This window comes from Ceratotherium simum, unplaced genomic scaffold (genome assembly GCF_057802395.1).
Source record: "Ceratotherium simum simum isolate JZ-2026a unplaced genomic scaffold, ASM5780239v1 HiC_scaffold_44, whole genome shotgun sequence".
Classification (NCBI taxonomy): Eukaryota; Metazoa; Chordata; class Mammalia; order Perissodactyla; family Rhinocerotidae; genus Ceratotherium; species Ceratotherium simum.
Window position 1 is genome coordinate 1,506,611 of NW_028261260.1, and position 21,291 is coordinate 1,527,901.

Below are 21,291 nucleotides of genomic sequence, written 5' to 3' on the forward strand. Positions count from 1 at the left end.
TCCACTCGTGACACTGCCTGCTGTTGACTGCAGTCTTGGGCTCATGAAGGCCCATCACCCAGGCTCCCCTCTGGGGCTCCTGTACCACAGGCTGTGAGACACTGACACTGGAGAACAGAGGAAGTTGGCAGAGTGCCTGTGAGTCCCTGGGTCGATCCCCATCCTGGCAGATGGGCCCACGTGAGTGCCCAGGGCCCTTCCTCGAACCACAACTGTGCCAGGGACAGCACACCACCCACACCATCCCACCAAGTGCCCCCTGGGCTTCAGCTGTGAACTCAGATTGCTCCGGGGACCCTGCTTCCAGGTGGGGCAGGCTGGGGGTCCCCCAAACACCACCTCCTGGGATCCTAACCTGAACATGAGATTTACCATCTGGGGCTCAGCAAACTCCCGCTGGGGAGCATCCTCAGCCCTGGCCTGTCCACTGGCGGGGGCACCCGGGAGGCGAGCTCACCCAGACAACCCCCCCAGTTTAGCCCTGGCGTCGTCCAGGCTGTTGGCTGGATGTGCTTGTGAAAAGTGGGCCAGGAGCTCGTGCAGTGTCAGAATGTGCCTGGGAATCTGCAGGAGGGAGAGGCAGGGGGAGAGGGACAGAGGCAAGGATGAGGAAGGAGAGAGACTGTGATGAAGCAAGTCAGAGAAAGCAGCAATGTAGAGAGGGAGAGAGAAAGCAGATGGAGGATGGTTCTCTGAACTCCCAGCACTCCCATGAGCAGGGCTGAGAATGGACACCCACAGCACTTCTGATCTCAGACTCTAATGTGGAGGCTTTTCCAGGGTCTTGTCTGGGGCACAGCCCAGAGCTTGAGGCTCTAAGCCAACAAGAGGAAGGGCCTGGAGGTGGGCTCAGGACCAGGAGCTCCCCCTCGCCTTCCCACACTGACTGCTCTGTGGAGCTGGACAGGCCTGTGGTCCACTGGGTCAGGGGCTGGCTCTAACCCCATTCTCCAGGCAGCCCAGAGCTGGGGCCTGTTAGGGCTTGGGCTCTCCCGGCCATGGCCCCCTGGTGCCCCCAGGTGTGGCTTCCTCCCATATGTGGCCCTCACTGTCATGGCCCCCAGTGGGCTCCCCATGCATTTGCCCTCAAGGACAGGGCTAAATGCCAGCTGGAACATGGGGTCAGTGAGGAAGGTCTCCAAAACTCTCTCCTTGCAGTCAGTTTGGCCTCATAGTGCTTCAGCAGCTTGTCAGTCACTGTTCTGCTTGCAATTGGCCAGGGTCTGCAGGCTGTACTGCTGGCTGGATACTAGCCCCTGATAGAAATTGAACACGGGCAGCAGGATGGCCAACAGGTCTGCTCGGTGAGATGCCCCACAAACCCTCGGTCACCCAGCCCCACCCACGGAGGTCAAGGCCAGGCTCAGACCTCCCACCCAGAGACACCCTTGCCTTTGGGGATGACTCTGGCACCACTGCCCTATCCAGGGCCAGATAGGTGGCCCCAGGCACTGGGACCACATCAGAGTCACAGATCTTTATAGAGATGGGGCTCCGTCTACTCTGACACCTGTGTATTGGAAGGCCGGAGAGGGCTGTTGTGGGTGCTGTGGTGTGCCCCACTGCCTCAAGGGTCTGAAGGGCCACCCAGCTCCGGAGTTTTGGGGGTTCAGCTGAGGCCTCTGTGGTAACTGAATTGCAGCTCCACATCCCCCTCAGCCCTGGCTCCCCCAAGAGGCCTCCCAGAGTGCCCCACCAGTGACAGAAGTGACCCATCCGTGGTCATAAGGTGAATCAGTAGCTGGCCTGGAACCAGCTCTCTTGAGTCCCCCATTCCAGGGCTTCTCCCCACATGACATGCCCTCCCGGGTCATGTCCCCTCAGCTCTCTGTCCCTTTATCTGTGTGTCCCTGTCCTTCCATGCCTCCCCAGGTTCAGCAAGGTGGGTCTGTTGCTGGCCCGCTCTGTCCCAACCTCCTGGATACACAATACCCTGCCTCCCAGCCCCTGAAATGCCAGCCAATCTCCCCAAACATGCCCTTCAATACTTGATTGGCAGGGATGAACCCACTGAAACCTCTGCTTATAAACTCCATTAAAAAAGAAAAACGTGCTTCCTTTGCGATAAACTCTTAAGTGGGAGCTCTTACACTACCCAAGGGACAGCACCTTCAATGACGCAACTACAGGAAGTGCAGACCTTTTCCTTCTAGGGAGTCTTCTCATTGTGACCTTGGGGAAAAGCAGGGCTCTCTGACTTAGGAAAGTGAACAATAAAAGGGTCACACTTAGTGTGGGAGAGGCGCGATGCAAGGGTCCTGCTGTGCAGCCCTCGGGGCCATCAGGACGGTGCAGCCAGCTCAGAGAGCAGTGACGCAGGGTGGACGGAGTGGGATCCTTGACTGTGCTTCTACCTTTTCTTTGTCATTCTACTTTTGGAAACCTGTCCCAAGGAGACGCTCTCTCATATGAACATTTCAGATGCAGACATGAGTGTTTCTAGTAGTTGCAACAACTGTAAGAGCCAATGATGGGAGATGGCTGCATGGATGAGGGCATGCTCACAGGTACTGGAGCATCATACAGCCATCAAAAAGCATGTGCTAATCTTAAGTAAAAAAAAACACATCAATATTCAAATTCAATATTCATATGTGTGACATTATGTAAATCAAATGGGGGGGGAATCCCAAGATCTGTGTATAGAAAAAAGTTTGAGGAAAACACATCAATGTGTTTACAGTGGTTATCTTTGAGAAGGAGAACTATGGTTGATATAGCTTTTAACATTTTCTGCTTTTCTAGATAGTCAAATTTTCTCAAATGTGTTCATATATATTATTTTTAAAAGGGAAAATAGATAAGAAACTAAAAATATCTCTTCTTCCTAGAAAAACAGCTTTTGCCAACTTGTCTTTCCTCTTCTGCTCCCTCTGAGGGATTATGTGAGTTTTTAAGGGGCTACTGTTACACTCGGGGAGGATGGAAGTGCCGCCAGCCTGGAGGAGTGGGCCTTGGAGAGAGACTTCTCAGGTGGTGGCTGGGGACCTCTGCCTGGGCTGGCTGCTCACCCAGGCCCCAGTGGGCCAGCTGGAGATGCAGGTCTTCGGGCCTTGGTAAAGATGTGGTGCAAACACACGATGGCCTCACTGACAGAGGAAGCACAGTGTAAGCTCCGGCCATGGAGTTCCTGCCCCTCAAAGGGCCTCTGCCCCCAAGTCCCAGCAGAGCTGAGGGGCCCAGGGAGAGGGCAGGGGCTGCCACCGTCCGTGGGACTCTAGCAGCAAACACCTTTCTCAAGTGACGCCTTATGTGAAAACCTCATCAGCGGGATAGACTATGTAACTTGTGGGGCCCAGTGCAGAGCAAATATGCAGGATCCCTTCTTTAAAAAATGACAAAATTTCAAGATGGTGACAGCAGAGCTCTACGCCAAACACAGGCTTTTCTAAACGTGGGTCACACTCCCCAGAAACCGGCAGAGGATGGGAGCTGCTCTCGCTGTCAGCCTTCCTGGCACCCTCAGTGCCCACCTGCTGGGGTGACCCTAAAGGATCTTAGAGGAACTCAGGGCTCTAGAGAATTCAGAGGAAATGCCACTGATGATGTGAAAAGAGCTAAGGCTTGAGACCCACTCAGAGCAGGCTCAAATCCGCCTTATGCTGCTTCTCAGCTGTGTGACCTCCAGCAAGATGCCTAACATCTCTGAACCTCAGGTCTTTCCTGGAGAATCTGAAGGTGAAATGAGGTCACCCCTGCAAGTAATGGGACAATTTGAGGGCCTGATGCAGAGAAGGTGCTCAGTAAATGCTAGCTCTCCACAACCCCATTTTGAGGGAAAACAGAAAAGCAAAAACACCCAGATTCTCCCATGCAAGTGCCCTGTCACCACCTAAAGAGCACTGGGGAACATGTCTTCTCACTAGCAGCTTAGCACCAGGCTGAGTAATGGCCCTCTGAGCACCCCTGGCAGCCACATTTGCTGTGGCTCCCCTCCCAGCATCCTCCTCCCCGCCCATGCTCCCCAGCCAGCCAGCTCCAGAACACAGCACAAGTCTCCTCTCCAGGGTGAGCTGTAAGGATGCCAGAGAGACTTCTGCTACTTCCTTCAGCCCCCTCCCCTCCCAACTCTTCCTCCTCTGCCCCTGCTCATAACCCCATCTCCTACCACCCTGGAGAACTGGGAACTTCCCCAGTGTGTCTGGGGTTTGAGCTGAACGACATAGGGGATGCCATAGGGACTCTGTCGTACACCCCATTTGTGGACAGGAAAACAGGCCCAGAGAGAAAGTGTGAAACCCCCGGGAGTCAGGGCAGCCCCAGCCTAGGAGCCTGTCCCCATCTCCCTGCCGTGGTCTCTGTCTTTCTCTGCCACATCAGATGCCCCTCCCTGGTCCCATTGTCCACGTGTGCTCTCTGCTCCCTCCTCTGTGATGACCCAGCACTTTGGCTGTTGGAGGTCTCTGGTGTTGTCCTCCTTGGGGATGTGTCACAGGGGGCTGTCCCCTCTCCCAGCAGTGTGTTGCCTGAGGGCAAACCCCCACCCTGGGGTCTCACTCCCTCAGTACAACAAGAGCAGGAGTGGAAGGTGCTGAATGGGTGCAGAGACATCCCTGAGCTGTGTGGCAGACGTCCAAAGATAGTAGCTCAGGAAATCACAAACACGCCACAGAGCCAGCTCTGCTCCCTTTTCAGGGCACGTGGCTTTGTCCCCTCAAGGCCACTTGCTGAACCGCAGGATGAATGGGCTCTGACAATTGAGCGAATGGAGCACTTTGAAAGCAAAATGGGACAGTTACCCGCTCTCCACTTCTGGGTTGCTAAAACTGCCCCGGCCTGTGCTTGAAGAGCGGCTGAAAATATCTAATGGAGAAATATTCAGGGCTGATGCAGGCTTTTCTATTTTTTCGATTCTCTGAGACCCTTGGCACATGAAAAAATGGCTGTTCTTGGATCTGAACTCTAAAGAGCTAAGGGACTCACACACAGGCTGATGGAGAGCTCAGAGACACGTGAATGCCCAGTCAGCACCCTTACTGTCCTGATGTCATCACCCTCATGCCAGTCTGCTGTCTTTGCCAGTTCTGGTATCTGCACGTGGTATCCTTTTCTCTTTAGGCTGGAGGGATGTGTGTGTGTGTGTGTGTGTGTGTGTGTGTGTGTGTAAGACTAGTCTGTATGTAAAACTGATGGCGCTCTTCTCAGATACGTCTACAAGACATCTACTCCCCAGGGACAAGAGCAAAAACCAGATACCGTCAGGTCAGGCACTCTGCTCCCTGCATAGGCAACACTGGCAGTCTGGGAATCTGATTTAAAGATCGGGCCAGGTTGGCAAAGCTCTGGAAAGCTGTGAGCCTGGGGACCCTGCAGAAGCCTTGGACCATGGCCCAACCCTGCTACAAACCAGTGTCAGGATGGCGGCAGGAGCCCCAGCCCCACTGAGATCGCAGAGGCCTCCTTTCCCTTATCCTGCAGGTCCCTTCTGGGGATGCATTTGCTTTGGATCTGGGTTTGCTCGGCTGACATCAGGGCCTGCTCAGCTGACCCTTGTCAAGGATGTCCATGGAGAGTTTGGAATTTGGCTTACACCCCAACTCACCAGCTAGAGTCCAGCTCTGTCTGCCCAACTGGGTCAATGCCTGGTGTCTCAGCTGAGCCCTGCCCACTTTCCACCCCACAGTCTGACCTTCTTGGCCCATCAGAGGCAAACCCTCATTTGTCACACTCCTTAGCAGCACTGCTCATCGGCTCCTGCCACACCCCAGTCCCCTCTCTGGAGACAGTGTCTTTAATCCAGAATGCATTTAGTCAGTGCAGTCATTGGTGGAGGAATTAGTCCTGGGTTTTCTCTCTTTTGTTAACAAAGTTTTGCTAAAGATCTCTGTACTTCTTGCTTTTCAAACAGCTGCCACACAACTCAGTTCTCTCTCCTTCATTCTCCATTCCCTCTGGCCTCTTCCAAGCCTAAGAGATGCCCATCTCTGTCTCCCTTTGTGCCAATCCTGTCAGCATGTCCTGATGGAGTCTCTGTGGTGGGCACCATGCTGGGCACGGGTGAGACACAGCCAGAGGTGGATAAGTCAGATCCCTTCCCTGGAGGAGCTTCCAGCCTAAGAAGAGGGTCAGATACCCACAGAGGTAACTTATACTCCAACAAGGTGCACACCTCCTGCAGTGGGAGGGTCTCACCATGGAAGCCACAAGCGCTACCCAGAGGTTTTGCAGGACAAATAGGAGCCCAACTGCGCTGGCCCCGTGGTGTAGCAGTTAAGTGCACGAGCTCCGCTGCTGGCTGCCCGGGTTCGGATCCCGGGCCTGCACCGATGCACCTCATGTCAGGCCATGTTGTGGTGTCATCCCATATAAAAGTGGAGGAACATGGGCACAGATGTTAACCCAGGGCCAGTCTTCCTCAGCAAAAAGAGGAGGATTGGCATGGACTTTAGCTCAGGGCTTATCTTCCTCACAAAGAAAAAAAGGAGCCCAGCAGGTGTGTTATAGAATGGAAGGAATTGGAGCAGAGGGGATGGTGTGAACAAAGATGCAGAGTACGACAGGGTGTTGAGTGCAGGGCAGCAGGGGTGGGGATGGCAGGAGGAACATGGGAAACAGGACTCAAGGCACAGAGTGGGCCCTGCAGAGGGGCTGACTGGGGAGGGGTCAAGGCGGCCCTCTCCATGTCAAAGTTGGTTTGCAAACCTGATTCCATGGCTACAGTTTTACCTTAAACCCTGAACTAAAGATCTCTGCAGTTTCTTGCAGAGTCAGGCTTGCAGGATTCTGAGTGCTACCAAGTCAGGAAAATATCACCACCATCTCTAAACTCCTACCCTGCTCTTTAGAGCTGCCTGAGCCGTCCCAACTTACTTCCAATCATAAATGGGAGAAAAATAGCTATTAAAACAATGAAATGGTGCCAAACTGAAGATTCTAGAGGAGGGGAGGATTCTTCTCAGAGGAGGATGCTCCCTTTGTTTTAGATGGTCCTTGGAGCTTTTTGGTTACAAAAGATAAGGCCCAAGAGGGCTGTTTAGATGGAAAAGAAGAGACTAAGCAGAGCTGGATAGTTTTGCTTAATAAATTTTGTGCAGACTTTTGTTTGGGTATACTCTCCCGTTACCTCTAGGGAGACATGGCTGTGAGTGGGGGCTCCAGGAATGGAGAGTATACATGGAGTAGAGACAGGGCCAATGTCCTTGATGTGTGACCTGTCCACAGCCTGCTTAGAAGGGCCTAATGCCTGGTTTCAGGCTCTGTTGTTGTTGCCTTGAAATTCTTAAGAGCCTTGCATTTTCATTTTGCACTGGACCCAGCAAACTATTTAGCTGGTACTGAAGAAAGTGTATACCAGGGTATATTGGTAAAGGATTAATGACCAGCTCTCTGAAAAAAAAAACTCTGACTGGTAGCACTGGCTGATTTCCATGGTGTAAACATTCCAACCTTGGCCCATTTTAAGCTACCAAAGGGCGAATAACAAGCTTGAAAGAGTCTTGAAAATTTCACAACAAACTTGCAAATTGGTATAAGCCAGCTCCAACACATCACTGGACGGGGGCGAGGGTCTTGGCAGATAAAGAGATTATGAACACCCCCACCACCAACAAAATGGCGTTGGAAGCATGTGGAGAGAGGCCAGTGTGAGGAGAGGAGGTCAGCAAGAAATCCGTGTAGCAGGAAAGGCTGAGTGACAGAAGGGCAAGGATGTCTTCTATTCACCTTTAAGCCATTTTCTGTTTCAGTACTGCAAACCCCTTCTACTGTATCTAAGCCTTTCAGAAAATCTGGTCTATACTTGGCTGGTGTCAGGGGCTTGGGGACTGAAAGAGGAGCCAGTTGGGTGTCATTAGGTGTTTCCTGGATACTCTGGTTCTCCTCCTGGGACAGGGCAGGACTGTACTTCCCAAGCCCCTGAAGTTGAGTGTGTTCAAGTGACTCACTTTGTCCAATGAAATGTGAGCAGTGCTGTCAGGCACCATTTGCCACGTTGCTTCCCCTGCCATGGGACTGGTGAATTTCCTGATTGTGGGAGACCCATCAGCCTGTGACCCTGACTCTGAGTGAGAATGTTGTGGAGCGGAACCCACAATGGACACACAGTGTGAGAGAAAAAGCAATCTTTGTTGTTTTAAGCCACTGAGACTTGGGGGCTGTTTGTAATTGCAGCAGAATCTAGCTCCACCTGATGGACACAAGGAGTGCCCATACGGGGGTAAGGAGCAGTCAAGACTGAGTGAAGACAGCCACTGTGAGAAGTGATACAAGAAGCCAGGAGAGCAGAATTGGAAGCCAGACGTGGCCATGAAAATGGAAGACCCTGAAAATCCTCAGGAATAAGTGGGATGGGGCTTGAGGAATTTTTCTGGCTATCAGGTGGACCATGAGAGCTTGAGGCCATCCAGGTGACACAGTGGTTCCCGAACATGCACCTTTTATCTGGCTCATCTCCCCAGCAAGGAAGGAATAAGTTGTGGGGCAGGCACAGGCCAAGGATCTGCAGCCAGGAGACCCAAGGTTAAGCCTGGATTCTAGCACTGGAAGTGACCTTGGAGTGACCTTGGATAAGTCCTCCCTCTTCTGTGGACCTCTGAGTTCTCAGATCCCTCCCAGCTCTGACTTTCTAAGACACTCTATCTTTGTCACGGGCATCACTCATCACTTACTTGGCTTCTCAGTGCCTCCTGCCTACCTGATGGCCTACTTCCTGGGAAATGGGCTCTGTTTCACCCTCCTAAAGCCCCTCCAGAGCACACAGGTGCCCTCTGCCCTGCAGGATGTGGATGTGTGTGTGTGAGTGAGAGTGAGTGAGAGTGAGAGAGAGTGAGAGACAGTGAGAGAGAGACTACAGCCAGAAGGCTTTACCAATCTGATCTTTCAGTCTTCTTAAAGAAATCCTTTGCCCTGGAGAGTAATGCACTCAGTTGAAAACGTTGCTCCAAATTCCCACCAAACAGGCCTCTGCTGCCACACTGACAAACACACACACACACACACACACACACACTTTCACTCAAAACTGACCAGTTTTGTGCTCCCCAGCACCAGAGAGGGCCCTGCCTTTTGCACCCACCCCTTCTCTGGCCTACCAACCCCTGGAACCTTTCAAGGCCATAGGCGACATGAACCCACACCTTCTTTGGCCATAAAATGACTCATTTTCTAGCTGGGTTCACACCGCAAACTCTATTATGGCACCAAACACACTCTACCCCAATCAGACCTTAAGGGTAGAATCTTCCATCTCTTTACTGCCTGCCACAGAGCCTGATGCCCATTCATTCATCAAGCCCTTACAGAGTACCTACTATGTGTGAGGCAGAAGGGACAGAGTGATAAAGGACACCCCTGCTTTCAAGGAGGTCTCACCAGGCCGGGTTGGGGACAGACACCCAAGGACCTGGCTCTGACATGGCATGCTGAGGGTGGGAAAGCCGTGGGAGCAGGGGGCAAGGAGAACATTCTGGGATGAGAGTCCCCAGGAGGAGGCATTCGAGCTTGGTAGGATCCCACCAGGCAGGGAAGCGTGGGGGTGGCAGGGGCACTCCAAACAGAAGCCCCAGCATGTGCAAAGGCCAAGATGTGCACAGCTCATGACCAGGGAGCACTGGCTGGATCCCCAAGTGATGGGGGAAGAGGAGCCTGGGGAAGAGGATGAGGCAGTGGTCAGCTGATCTTAGGCAGTTAGTGAATGAGTGAGTGAGTGAATGAATGACACCCGACACCCTTGATCATGAAGCCACTAACCTGGTGCTGGTCCCTAGACCTATTCCCTGGTCCCTAACAAGGACTCAGCTTGGTTTCAGGGATATGTGTAGGGCTAGGATAGATCTCAGAATGAACCAGATGGTTTAGACTCGGGACAAGCCCCCATCCCAGGAGCGACATGGGAAGAGGCTATGAGTAGAGTGGCAAGACTAGCAAGTAGACAAGGAGACGTGGGTTCTAGTCCTGGCTCTGCCACCTCCCAGCTGTGTGAGCTTGGGCAGGTGACTTGAGTTCTCTTAGCCCCCTTCCTCATTCAATCCTATGATTATAGCTATGGGGACTGACTAAGGAAGCATGTCTGACAGTGCCTGGTGCAGGGTAGAGGAGGTGTGTGGAATCTGAAACTTTTGTTCAACCTCAAGTTCCGAGCTGACGTGACCATCAGTTCAGAGCTTGGCAGCGGCACCATAAGGTGGAATTGGCAACTTCAGATCTTTGAACATTCCAGGCAGAGCTGGCTTCAAAGTCATGTGATGGGGTCCTATGCTCAGAAGGCCCCATGCTTGGGGCTTCAAGTTCCGCAGTTGCAACCTTGTAGTTCTTAACCATTTCTCTTTTAATTTGTTTTCATGAGTAACATCTGATGGAACAATGGAGCACACCCCAGGGGCTTGGAGCCTCAGCCCCCATGTGTTCCTGCCTCCTGCTGCCTCACTGGGATGGTCTCTCAGCTGCTTGCTCCACACACGTTGGCACCCCAGAACCCATGACCTCCTCTACCCTCTCTCTGGGAGCAAATGGGTCTAGTCAGCAAGGAAAACTCACATCCCTCCGTGAGTCACCCTCAACCCTCTTCAGGAGCCTCGGTGTAGGTGCAGTAAGAGTGGGTGCAGTGCAATCCCGATGGTGTCTCAGGGCAGGGTGAGGGACAATGCCTGGGCACTAGGTGGGTGACTCAGCAGGGACATCTTGCCCACCCCTCATCTAGGTACCAAGTGTATCATGGCACAGAGGTTAGAGGAGGTTGGAGGTTGAAATTGGGGGGTCGCCTGTCTGCCATGGGTGGGTTGGTGGGCTGTGAGAAGGGGAGGTCGACTTCCCCGACTCCACCCAAGGCCTTGCATTTTTCCCTTGCCTCAGGCCCTACAAATCATGCAGCCGACCCTCGTTAGAATCTATGTTTCCATTTTCCCGTCCTCAGCTCAGAGTCCACGGTCCTCGTGTGACGTGGCCAAATGGCTCTGAGCATCTGGTGAACATGGTGAGATGAGGGGGGAGAGGCAATCAGATCATTCGGTGCTGGGGTAGACAGCTGGTGAGGGGCGTCTAAGGGGCTGAGAGCCAAAGCCTTCCAAGCTTTAATGTAAATGGCAATCGACTGGGATGTTGTGAAAGTGCAGATTCTGATTCCGGAGGTCTGGGCAGGGCCTGAGATTCTGCATTTCTAACATGCTCTTGCTTCATGGACCACATTTTGAGTAGTGAAGTTCTAGAAGGCTTAACTTAGCAACAGCATGGCCTCCAGACCGATGAGCCTGGAGCCGGTGAGCCCCTGTAGGAGCTCTTATGACAGGCAGAGAGAACGACTGCTTGGAACTGAGCCAGGAGCCCACACTATGATGACCTACCAGGGACTCTGTGTCCCCGGACTCTTCAGCTGATAATGTGGGGATGCTTACTCAATGTGGTCATCAGCAGAGTAACTAAAAACTCGCCCATAAATAACCTCACTCAATCCTCACACCCTTGTCAGGCAAGTATAAAAAGGCTGTTTTATAGATGAAGGAATGGACGCATAGAGGATGGGGGGGGCGCACTCCAAGTTGCAACTGTCAAGTTGCAACTGTCAAGTGGCAGATCTGAACTCAGATCTGACTAAGGCCCTTCCCACTCTGCCAGCATCACTAAATTTACTTTTGGAGACTGGCTTAGCTGTGGCTGGAAGCTGGTCCCCGCTGCCGGTCATGTGCCCCCCCGATCCTGCTGAAGCCTGGAGTGTGAGGTGTTGGGCCTGTGCCCTGGGCACCCCGGCCACCCTCCTCTGCACCCCTCGTCAGCAGTCACCTCTGCCTTCAGCCACTCGATATTGATCTCCCCATTCTCGATCTGCTGCCGTAGCTGCTTGGCCACTGTCTTCTCGTCTCCACGATCTGCAGCAGGTGCAGGTACTTCTGCATCAGTGCTTCGTGCTCCCTGGCCAGGGTCTGGGAGCTGTGGACAGACAGACGTGGTAAGACACTGCCTTCTTGTCCCCCAGAGATCCAAGCAGAAGTGGGGCTCCCCCACTGACTGCAATTAGAAGATCCTGACTCCCAGACATGGTGCACAGGGCCTTGACCTGGCTGCTGTGCTGTTACCGACTGCTCTGGCCCCTTCTCCAACTCCTGTCTCACACTCTGACCTCTGGTTCCTCTAACTGATCCTGTTCTCTCCCCTCCCCCTCCAATCCACCCCCCCCGGGCCTTTGTACAGGCTCGCTCTCTTGTTAGGGGTAATGCATCCGGTGACTTTAACTTAGAGTCAATGCTCAAATGGAACAACAAAGCCTGGATGACAGCACATCTGTTTAGTACATCGTTCACTGAATATTTTGAACTCACTGTTGAGACCTACCGCCCAGAGAAAGAGATTCCTTTCAAAATATGACTGCTCACTGGTAAGTGCTATGGTTGCCATGGAGAGACTGATGCTGGTGTGTGTCCCCCTCCACACACACACAGAAGTTAGCAAAAGTCTTATGACTCACATAATAGACGTCTCTGAGGAGAGCAGGGCCAAAATCACAAGCAGCTCTGAAATGGCTTGAGGGAGCAAGGAAAGAAGCCAGGCCTGGGTTTTTATCGTGGTTGGAGGTTTTAAAGAAAAAATATTCAATGACACTTGTCAAAAATGGTAAGGCATATTTTATTCAGAACCACTGCAATATGTAGAGACCACTGTGATGGGATTCACAGCTGGGGAGAAATGAGATTGGGCTCGACTTTGAATGCAGCATGGGCAAGTGAGCATTCACGGCCAGGCAGCATGGTGGGGGTCAGGAGATGGAAAATTACTAAGAGAAAAAACAAGTGTTGGGGTTTCTGGCTAACCTGACCTAACAGGATTATTACCGAAGCCAGGCCAGAGTTATCAGACACCACCTGAGGGATGGTGGGGGACGTGGAGGAGCCCAAGCAGATCTCGAGGGTGATCAGATCTACGGGTGTGGGTTCTGCTTAAACTGACTTAGCAAGGTTCTTACTAAAACTGGATTTTACAAGGAAGTGCACACACAAACCTAGGAAAAGGTTCAGGATCCTGACTAAAGTTTGGTCAAAGCAAGAAATCTTTGCCAGGGGTGAGACCAGGGCGAGAGTTCTGCACACATACAGGGGCTTGTGTGGTTGGATCCGAAGCCAATGCCAGAGAAGGGAGACTCTGGACTTGCTCTTCAGCTTGTCCAGGTGTGGACATGAGGGGAAGAGGGAGAGGAGAGGCGTAAGCTGTCAGCACACATCAAAAAGTGCGGAGTCTGACTGCTCATTACAAGGACAAACATGCAAAGAAAAGCATGCATTCGCAATGGCTTGTTTTTATATAAAGAAACACTAACAGAAGCTCAAGAACGATCAGAACTGTGCACTGGGGGTGGCTGGAGTAAGTGCTGCCATCTTGCTGTCCTGTAGGCCACGGGGACCAGTTCCACATCCCATAGAGTGTTGCCCAGAGCTCTACCCTCGTGGTGGTCCCACTCAGGGGTGGTGAGGAGGGGGACGGAGCCTGGCGGTGCAACAGCCTGAGGCCTGAGATGGTGTTCGCTGTGCGGCCACGATCTGCTCCCATTGGCCAGGCAACGAGGAGAAACCACCGTCTCCTTCCACAGGTAACTGGCCGCCACTGCCCAGTCAGCCCCCCATGAGGTCCAGCCCGAGGTGGGCAGCACTTTGTGCTCGGGGCCTGTCCAGCAGGTGAGTCAGCGCTGGGTGCTGTGTAGCTGTGGTCTGCGCCACCGTCTCTGCTCGGGGCACCTCGGGCCACCATGGCCACCCCACAGCCACCAGCGCCCACCTTATGGCCTCCACCACCCTCTCACCCCCACCCTGCAGCCACCCTGCTCTCCACTGATTTGGGCTAGGGCCAACAATGTCAAGTAACAGGATAGTCTGGAAACGCTCTTCCTTAGGTCACTATCTTCTTGGATTTGCTGTGACTTTTCTGCTCTTTTGATGGCAGGGAGCCTGCCTTGATCTCTGCAATCAGGAATGTGGCTGAGCAAATGCAGCTTGTACCTGCTGGATGGATACACCTCCCAGATGCTCTGTTGCTAGAAGGTTCCTGGCAGTGCAGGGAAAGGTGGCTCTGCAGGTGGAGGTGAGTGCTGGAGAGGTGTCTGACAGCATCCTGGGCAGAGCAGGTCAAGGCCCACTCCTCATGGGAAGGCTGACCCTGTGGACTTGGACTCAGACAGCATCCTGGGAGGAGCAGGGTTCAGCCCACTCCTCAAGGGGAGACTTACACTTGGGACTCTGCATCTGACAGCATCCTGGGTGGAGCAGGGCGAGGCCCACTCCTCACGGGGAGGCTGACCCTGCAGACTGGGCATCTGACAGCATCCTGGGGGAGCAGGGCACAGTCCACTCCTCATAGGGAGGCTGACCATGTGGACTTGGATTCTGCATCTGACAGCATCCTGGGTGGAGGAGGGCACGGCCCACTCCTCACCGGGAGGCTTACCTCGGGGACTCGGTGAAGGGGCTCCTCTCTACACATCGTCCTTGGGCTCCTACAGCAGGGTGAGGGGTTTGCTTTCCCCCTGGCCTGGCTCCCTTCATGAGGGCTTCTGGAATTCAGCTAGTTCAATGAGTCCTTTCCTGCGGACTCCACACTGGAGGTCCCAGAACAGTGCGCTGAAGACATTCTACTTTGAAAACCTCCTGGCAGATCATTTTGTTTCATGTTGCAGGTTGTTATTGAATTTTGAAAGACCTGAATGCCACTTGTTGTCTGTAGTCTTATTGAAGGTTTACAGTGGTTTGTTCTAATTCGGAAGTTGTTACAATCTATCCAAAGAACTAGTAACATGAGCTTGTTTCAGAGGTCAGCCACCCTGCTTTCTTGACGGTTTCCTTCAGAGCCTGTGTCCCAAAAGTTTTGTTACTGTTTTGAGAATGAGGCAAAGCCCTGCAGAGAAGGTGGCTCTTGGCATGTGTCATGGTCTAATGTGGTCTGGGGGCAAATGAGGTAGGAGTCCTTTGGTAACTAGTCACAAAGCATTGAGAAAGGTTAGAAAGTCATGTTGCTTGGAACTCCCTGAGGACCTAGTATCCACCTGGTCTGGTCCACAGTGGCCTCAGGGGGGTTAGATGACCTCAAGTGGAACAGAAAGCCCTCGGGACAGACCCCCCAACCCCAGACGTGCACAGTTTGGTCTAAATAGAGATTTTACCTTAATGAGGAGAAGAGATTATGAAGTGTCTTGGTCAGTACCTTGCAGGGGCTGGTTGATTTGTACAGGAAGCAGCTTTCCTCCTGGTAGTGGGAGGACAGGAGGAATACAGATCCACAGCTCTTGGGGCTGACCTCCCCTTGGCGGTGGTCTCGCATCCTCAGCTGCTTGAGCAGAGCTGGGGCCAGGCGCCCTGCTGGGTGCCTGGGAGGCTCTGCTGGCCAACACCTGGCCTGGCTTTGAAATAGGGGGACCAACCCTCCCCGTTTTAGCACCCAAAGTCTTGCATCCCAGGGACAGCAGGAGGATTGGGCAGCCATGAGCTTCTAAGAACTATTTCTGAGGCTTCTTGAAGCCTTTCCTGTTGTCTTGATGCCATCCTGTGTTATCTGCCAGAACGTCTGTGTCCCTACAGGGCACTTACCACAGCCTGGGAGGAGGTCCTCACCTTCCTTCCTTCTCTGCCCTACAGACGGTCACCTCCTTAAGGTAGACAGTGGGTCTTTCATGTTTCTATTCCAGTAATAAGTTGCAAGCAGGTGTTCCTTAAATCTTTACTAAAGGTTTAAATGGGCAAAGTGGCTACAGGTGTGGGTGTTCCCAAAAACACTTGTTTTGCTTTTATAGCTGATTATTTTAGGGGGAAACATTTAATTCTTTCTTTCTAATTACTTTTTCATTTATCCTTGCAGGCTCCACATAATGGGCTCAAAACGTCTGGTCCAGTGGTTAAAAGCTGTTCACAGGGGTGACTGGACCCCACTAAGCATTCTTTCGTCTGTACTGAATATTTCACCAAAAACAGCTCTAGGAAAGGCTGGAGGATCAGTACTATGTGCTCAAGCCATGGCCACGCCCTCCATCTTCCACCTGACTGAGACGGGGGGGCTGAAGGCCACAGCCACCCCAGGAGAAAGGACATCAGGAAGGCCACCGGGGGCCTGAGGAACATGCGCGTGAAGCAGATGGGAAAGGAGCTGCAGGTTCATTGTGGTCCTTGAGGGAAAAGCTGAGGGCCCAGCCGTGGTCCCGCAAGTGGAAGTAACCCGCTCTGCAGGGTGAACACGCACCCAGTGCCGCCCAGGAAGCTGCCAGTCAGGATTGGGCGCAGTCTCTGGAAGGAACTCCAGGAGACAGTGTGGCCTCCACAGCATTAGGCAGCCAAGGAGATGCAAACACGTCTGCTGTAGATGCTGGCGATGAGACCCCCTCTTCCCAGCCAGGGCCTGCTGGGTAAGAGTGGCATTTCCGTGGGTGACTTTATCCCTCAGGATCGGGGCGTGCAGATTTATTGGCTGGCTTCCTTCTTACAGTTTCTTCTCAGAGCACACTCAAGAGAGGCCATCTGTCCCTTGAGAGGCTGTTGACCAAAAGAGGCTGAAGAAGGATGTGGAGCCCAGCTGCAGCGGGACCAGCCTGGGGCCTGATGAGAGCTTGGCCCAGAGCCCCCACGTTCATCATTCACAATGATGCCTCAGAAACCCTCCCAGAGCCCCTCCACCCTCCGACGGATGTCACCCTGAAGCCAGCCGCAGAAGCTGTGCAGGGCGAGCACAGCAACACCAGCCCTCCGTCCCTCAGCTGAGTCATCCTCTCAGCACTGGGGGCCCAAGATTTCCTCGACTGCTGCACTCCTACTGCTTCTGCTCCCGGGGGAACAGGAGCACGGGTGCCGCCTGCGGGAGCAGGTGGAGAAGAACGGCGAGCTGAAGAGGGGCAGCCGCCGACAGCCAGGTGCACACGCTGCAGGAGGAGCTGGACGAGCTGAAGGGAGGGGGCTCCCTGCCTTAGCAGCCTGCTGCCCCCCGCCGAGGTCAGTCCCGGTGCTCGGGGCTCCCCCACTGCCTGCTCATCATGAGGGGTTTCCTGCTCCGCAGCAGACGGCCCCTGAGCACTTCTGTGTGCAGCATGCCTGCTGCTGTCTTGGGAGAAGGCTCTGCTGGTAGCCGCCCCTCGCAGACAGGGAGCCCAGGTTGCAGAGCTCACTCCGCTCGCTCTAGGGCGCTCGAGAGGCAGCGGTAGTTGTCAGGGTTTAGCAGGTGGGGAAGGAGGCATTGCAGGTCTGCTGGGAAAGCCAGACCTACGCAATGAATGGTTCCTGGACGGTTGGTTTTCCACTTGAACAGGAGAAAATCAGCTTCTGTTGCATCCCTCAAACAAATGTAAATTCCAATGAGTTAGGATGTAAATGTGAAATAAAATCGACATAGTAACTATTAGAATAGTTACAGGCGGGGCTGGCACCGTGGCTTAGCGGTTAAGTGTGCGCGCTCCGCTGCTGGCGGCCTGGGTTCGGATCCTGGGCGGGCACTGACGCACCGCTTCTCCGGCCATGCTGAGGCCGCGTCCCACATACAGCAACTAGAAGGATGTGCAGCTATGACATACAACTATCTACTGGGGCTTTGGGGATAAAAATATAAATAAATAAAATTAAAAAAAAAAAGAAAGAATAGTTACAGGAGACTCTTAAAGTCATGGGGGGGTTCTTTCCCTTCATGTTTTAATGAATATCCTTGAACTGAAGTCATTTTGAACATTTTAATAATTTCTTTAAAATTTGAAACATCTTTTTGAGTAGAATACATTCTCTTTTGTAAAAATTAAAACACTCCAGAAATATACAAGCTAACAAGTGGTAAAAACTCCTATTTCTCACATACCTCCCAACTTTTATTCCTTGTTGGTAGTAAAATTTGGTGTGTAATCTCCTAGACTATTTCCTGTGTTTTACATACATATTTCTCTACCTGTACAAATAGGTTGGAATATTGTTGGTGTGTTTATTGGCTACATTTCTGATTTTCCTGCTCTTTTACAGTTTAGTCCTTGTAAACATTGGTTTCTCGATATTCCTTATGTATTGAGGGTACCATCTTTTGCCTGTTATACACCCATGGAGAACATTTCCCTACCACATTGTTCATTTAATCTGGATCAGTGCTTGTCTTCCCAGATGTCAGTAACACTTCAGGAGGGAAACGGCTCTATGTGACAGGCTGTTCAGGACCTCCCGGACCCCCAGGGCAACAACCATTAAGAAAACACAAAGCAAGAAACAAAACCCATCCTGCGTGTTTCCAGATGCATCCCGGGGGAAGGACAGCTCCAGTTGAGGACCGCTGATGTCCTGGTCAGAGTTATCCCCTATGTTCTCCTATCACGTTAAAGCTGTTTCTGTAGTTTCTTGTACCTGATGGTACAGTTTGGTGCCTTTGTCTGTTCCTCTTGGTCAGATTGCGCAAGGTTTCTCACTGGTACAGGTCTTTCCAGACAGTCAGCCCTTGACTCCATTGCTCAGGTCTACATTGTTGTTCCTGTCTTGTGAATCCTCACTTCATTCTGCTGATGTTGGTTTTATTGTGGTGTTGTTCTGGCTCCTGGAGGGAAGTGCTCAGCTTCTTCGTGTACAGTTGATATTCCCTGATACCTGCAGTGGAGGCTGTGTCCCTTCTTCTGTTCCTTTGTCCCCACGCCATAGATTTGTCTCATGCTCCTCTCATTGCTATTCATTTCTAAAGAGGTTGTCCTGTCTGTCTGGATTCCCTCTTTAACCTGAGAGATTTAGAAGGGTTTGGATAGATTTTCAAGTGGATAGGTTGGGGGAGGGGAGCCAATATTTTGTGATTATTTTCTACTTTTATTGCTTTAAGGTCCGGTAATATGGTCACATAGATTTCTGCTTTTTGGACTCTTTAGAGATTTCACTGTGGCTTAGCACACAGTCCATTGTGGTGACTGTTTCATTGTGGTTTGAGAAGAATGTTTCCTCTCCACTAGTTGCTTATGTTGTTGTCCCTTGGGCTGAGTCTAGATCTAGCTTTTTTGTGTTCATCATCAGATCTGTTTCCTAACTTACTGTATCACTTGACATGTGGATTTCTAAGAGAGGTAAGGTAGGTTTCCCTGTGATTCTTGAGGTGCCTGTGTCTTCTTGTTTGTCCAGTTTTGCTTTATGTTTCAAGACCATATTGTTAGGTGTATAAGTGTTCCTGACAGTTATCAACACAGAGAACCCCTTTTTGTCCCATTTAAAGTCTTATTTCTTTATCTCCTTATTTTCAACCATATTATATCCCTTTATTTTATAACTATATTTTAACTCAACTTGAGAGCCTTCATCTTTTTCTAGAGCAATTTGATCCATTTACAATTGTGATTATCGATAAATTGGAATGTGAGTCTACCATTTAATTTAATTTTTAATTTGTTAGGCTTTCTCATGATTTTTCTATTCTTCTAGTGGGTGTCTTTCAGCTTTTAGGAACAACCATTTCTGCCTCTCTTTCTGTAAATGCTTAGAGTTGATCAGTTCCTGTGTTCTACACTCCCAACTCATCACCTTTCACTCCCCAGCTCGAGACTGTCTGATCTTACTTAGTTCTATGTTCTTATTTTCCCCATCAAGCAACTATGGTTATATGCAAGTAGACATTTTATTGGTTACTTTGTTCACTACTATTTATTGTTGCCAAATTTTTCCTCCTTTTTGGAAATATTTGATGCTATTTTGGAACTCATATGACAGTAAAATTTTGAAAGGAATCGAGTCTGAAATACTTCTTAGGTGCCAACACTGAGGAGCCAGCACCTAACCTCTTAAAGTTGCATCAGTGTGTCTGCAGAGTCAGGATGAGGTCAGAGATGTTTAAAACCATGGAAGTGAATGAGGTCTCCTGGAGACACTGCAGCTGTAGAAGGGACCAGGGCCCAGCCTAGGAACAGGCAGTGTTTACAGAGGTGCAGCTGAAGAGGGTCCAGGAAAGGAGACTGAAACGGTGGAGCATGGAGTCGCAGGAGACACGAGGGGAAAAGGGTATTGCAGAAAGGAGGGGTGCTCTGCTGGGTTGGATACAGCTCTGATCAGAATGGAGAAAAGATGGCTGGACTTGGCCACAGGGGATCACTGGTGACCTCAGTCTCCTTGAGAGGGTGGGAATGAAGCTGGGTCTAGAGTGGGTGAAGGGGAGCCATGGGAGGGCAGTAGGGATGAGACACTTTACTTAAGAGGTTTAGCCATGAAGGGGAGTCAGGAAAGTGGACAATAGCCAAAAAGGAGCATGCGTCCAAGGGAGAGTTTTGTTTGTAAGGTGGAGATGAGCTAACAGTTGCTGCAGGTAGGACCGGATGGAGAGGAGGAGCCTGAGGGTCAGGGAGGAGCATGCTGGGCCCTGAGGAGGTGCAGGGCTGGGCTTCACCGCCTGGGGAGGTGCAGAGAACAAGAGGACAGATGTGCTGGTGGAAAGGGCACCCTGTGCCTCTGTTCCTGTGTTCCTGGAGTGTGATGTGGGCAGTGGCTGGGAGTGGAGGGGCGATGCAGGAGGTGTTAGGTGAGCGGCAGGGGGAGGAGGGGGAGAGGGAGAGGGCGCTCTGGCTTGGTTTCCATGGCCCACCAGGAGCTCCCCACTGGGGTCCCCGGTCACCAGCTGCTGTCTCTCTTTGATGTCTTCCTCAAAATGTCGGCTCTCTTGATGGTTCTCAGGGCTATGATGAATTTGTTCAACAATCAAGGAATCTTTGGGTCATTTTTTGGGACTTTATGTCAAGGGGCTCTACATGTGTTTATTCAGTCCATCATCTTTACCCAATACCTTTGTTTTTGGACAGATTCTGTACAACAGAACAGCCGGGCCAGTGGCCTGCAAGTTCCAGGGTTTGAGAGGTTTGCCCTCCAGAAAGCCGGTGATGATTGGCCTTCTCACAGGACGTGGTACACTGTCCCTGAGCCCGCTCTAACTGTGAGTGTCACAACGTTGTAAATCCTCTGGCAGTTCTGTCAGGGCCCATCGTTGGCATTTCTGTGACCAGTGAGGGCGAACATTTTTCCGTGTTCATTATCTGTCACTTCCCTGACTGTGCTGTCGCCTGCCTTGCTCACTGAGCTCTGAACCTTCCTGGTGGAACCAGGACGTTCACTCTCTATCCAGTGTGATTGCACGTTCCCTCAGTGTACCCCTTGAGTACTTGCTTCAAAAATGTGTTTTCTTCACATTCTTTGATTCTTTGTACATATAATCTAGATTTAACCTGGAGCTTTAAAAATGTTTTATTGTGGAAAACCTTTAACATACACAAATTAAACAGAAAAGTGTGATAGCCCCCCATGTCCCTATTACCCAGCTTCAACACTTATTAATATTCTGATATTCTTGTTTCCTCCATATTTCTACCCACTCCCTACCTTCCATTGATTAATTTTTAATTAATAGATTGTTTTT

The 21,291-nt window shown here is 51.6% G+C and overlaps 1 protein-coding gene across 3 annotated transcripts in view; it reads left to right on the plus strand.

Annotated features, from left to right (window-relative positions):
* The window catches only part of LOC101390292 (ral-GDS-related protein-like), a 256,999-nt gene that overhangs the window by 134,895 nt on the left and 100,813 nt on the right, over positions 1-21,291 (plus strand). For 2 of the 3 annotated variants that reach the window (XM_087428274.1, XM_087428277.1), the window contains exon 1: positions 16,893-20,811. In XM_087428274.1, the coding sequence (XP_087284400.1) occupies positions 20,458-20,811 (354 nt within the window). In that variant the 5' untranslated portion in view covers positions 16,893-20,457. The other variant, XM_087428276.1, reaches the window with a different exon arrangement.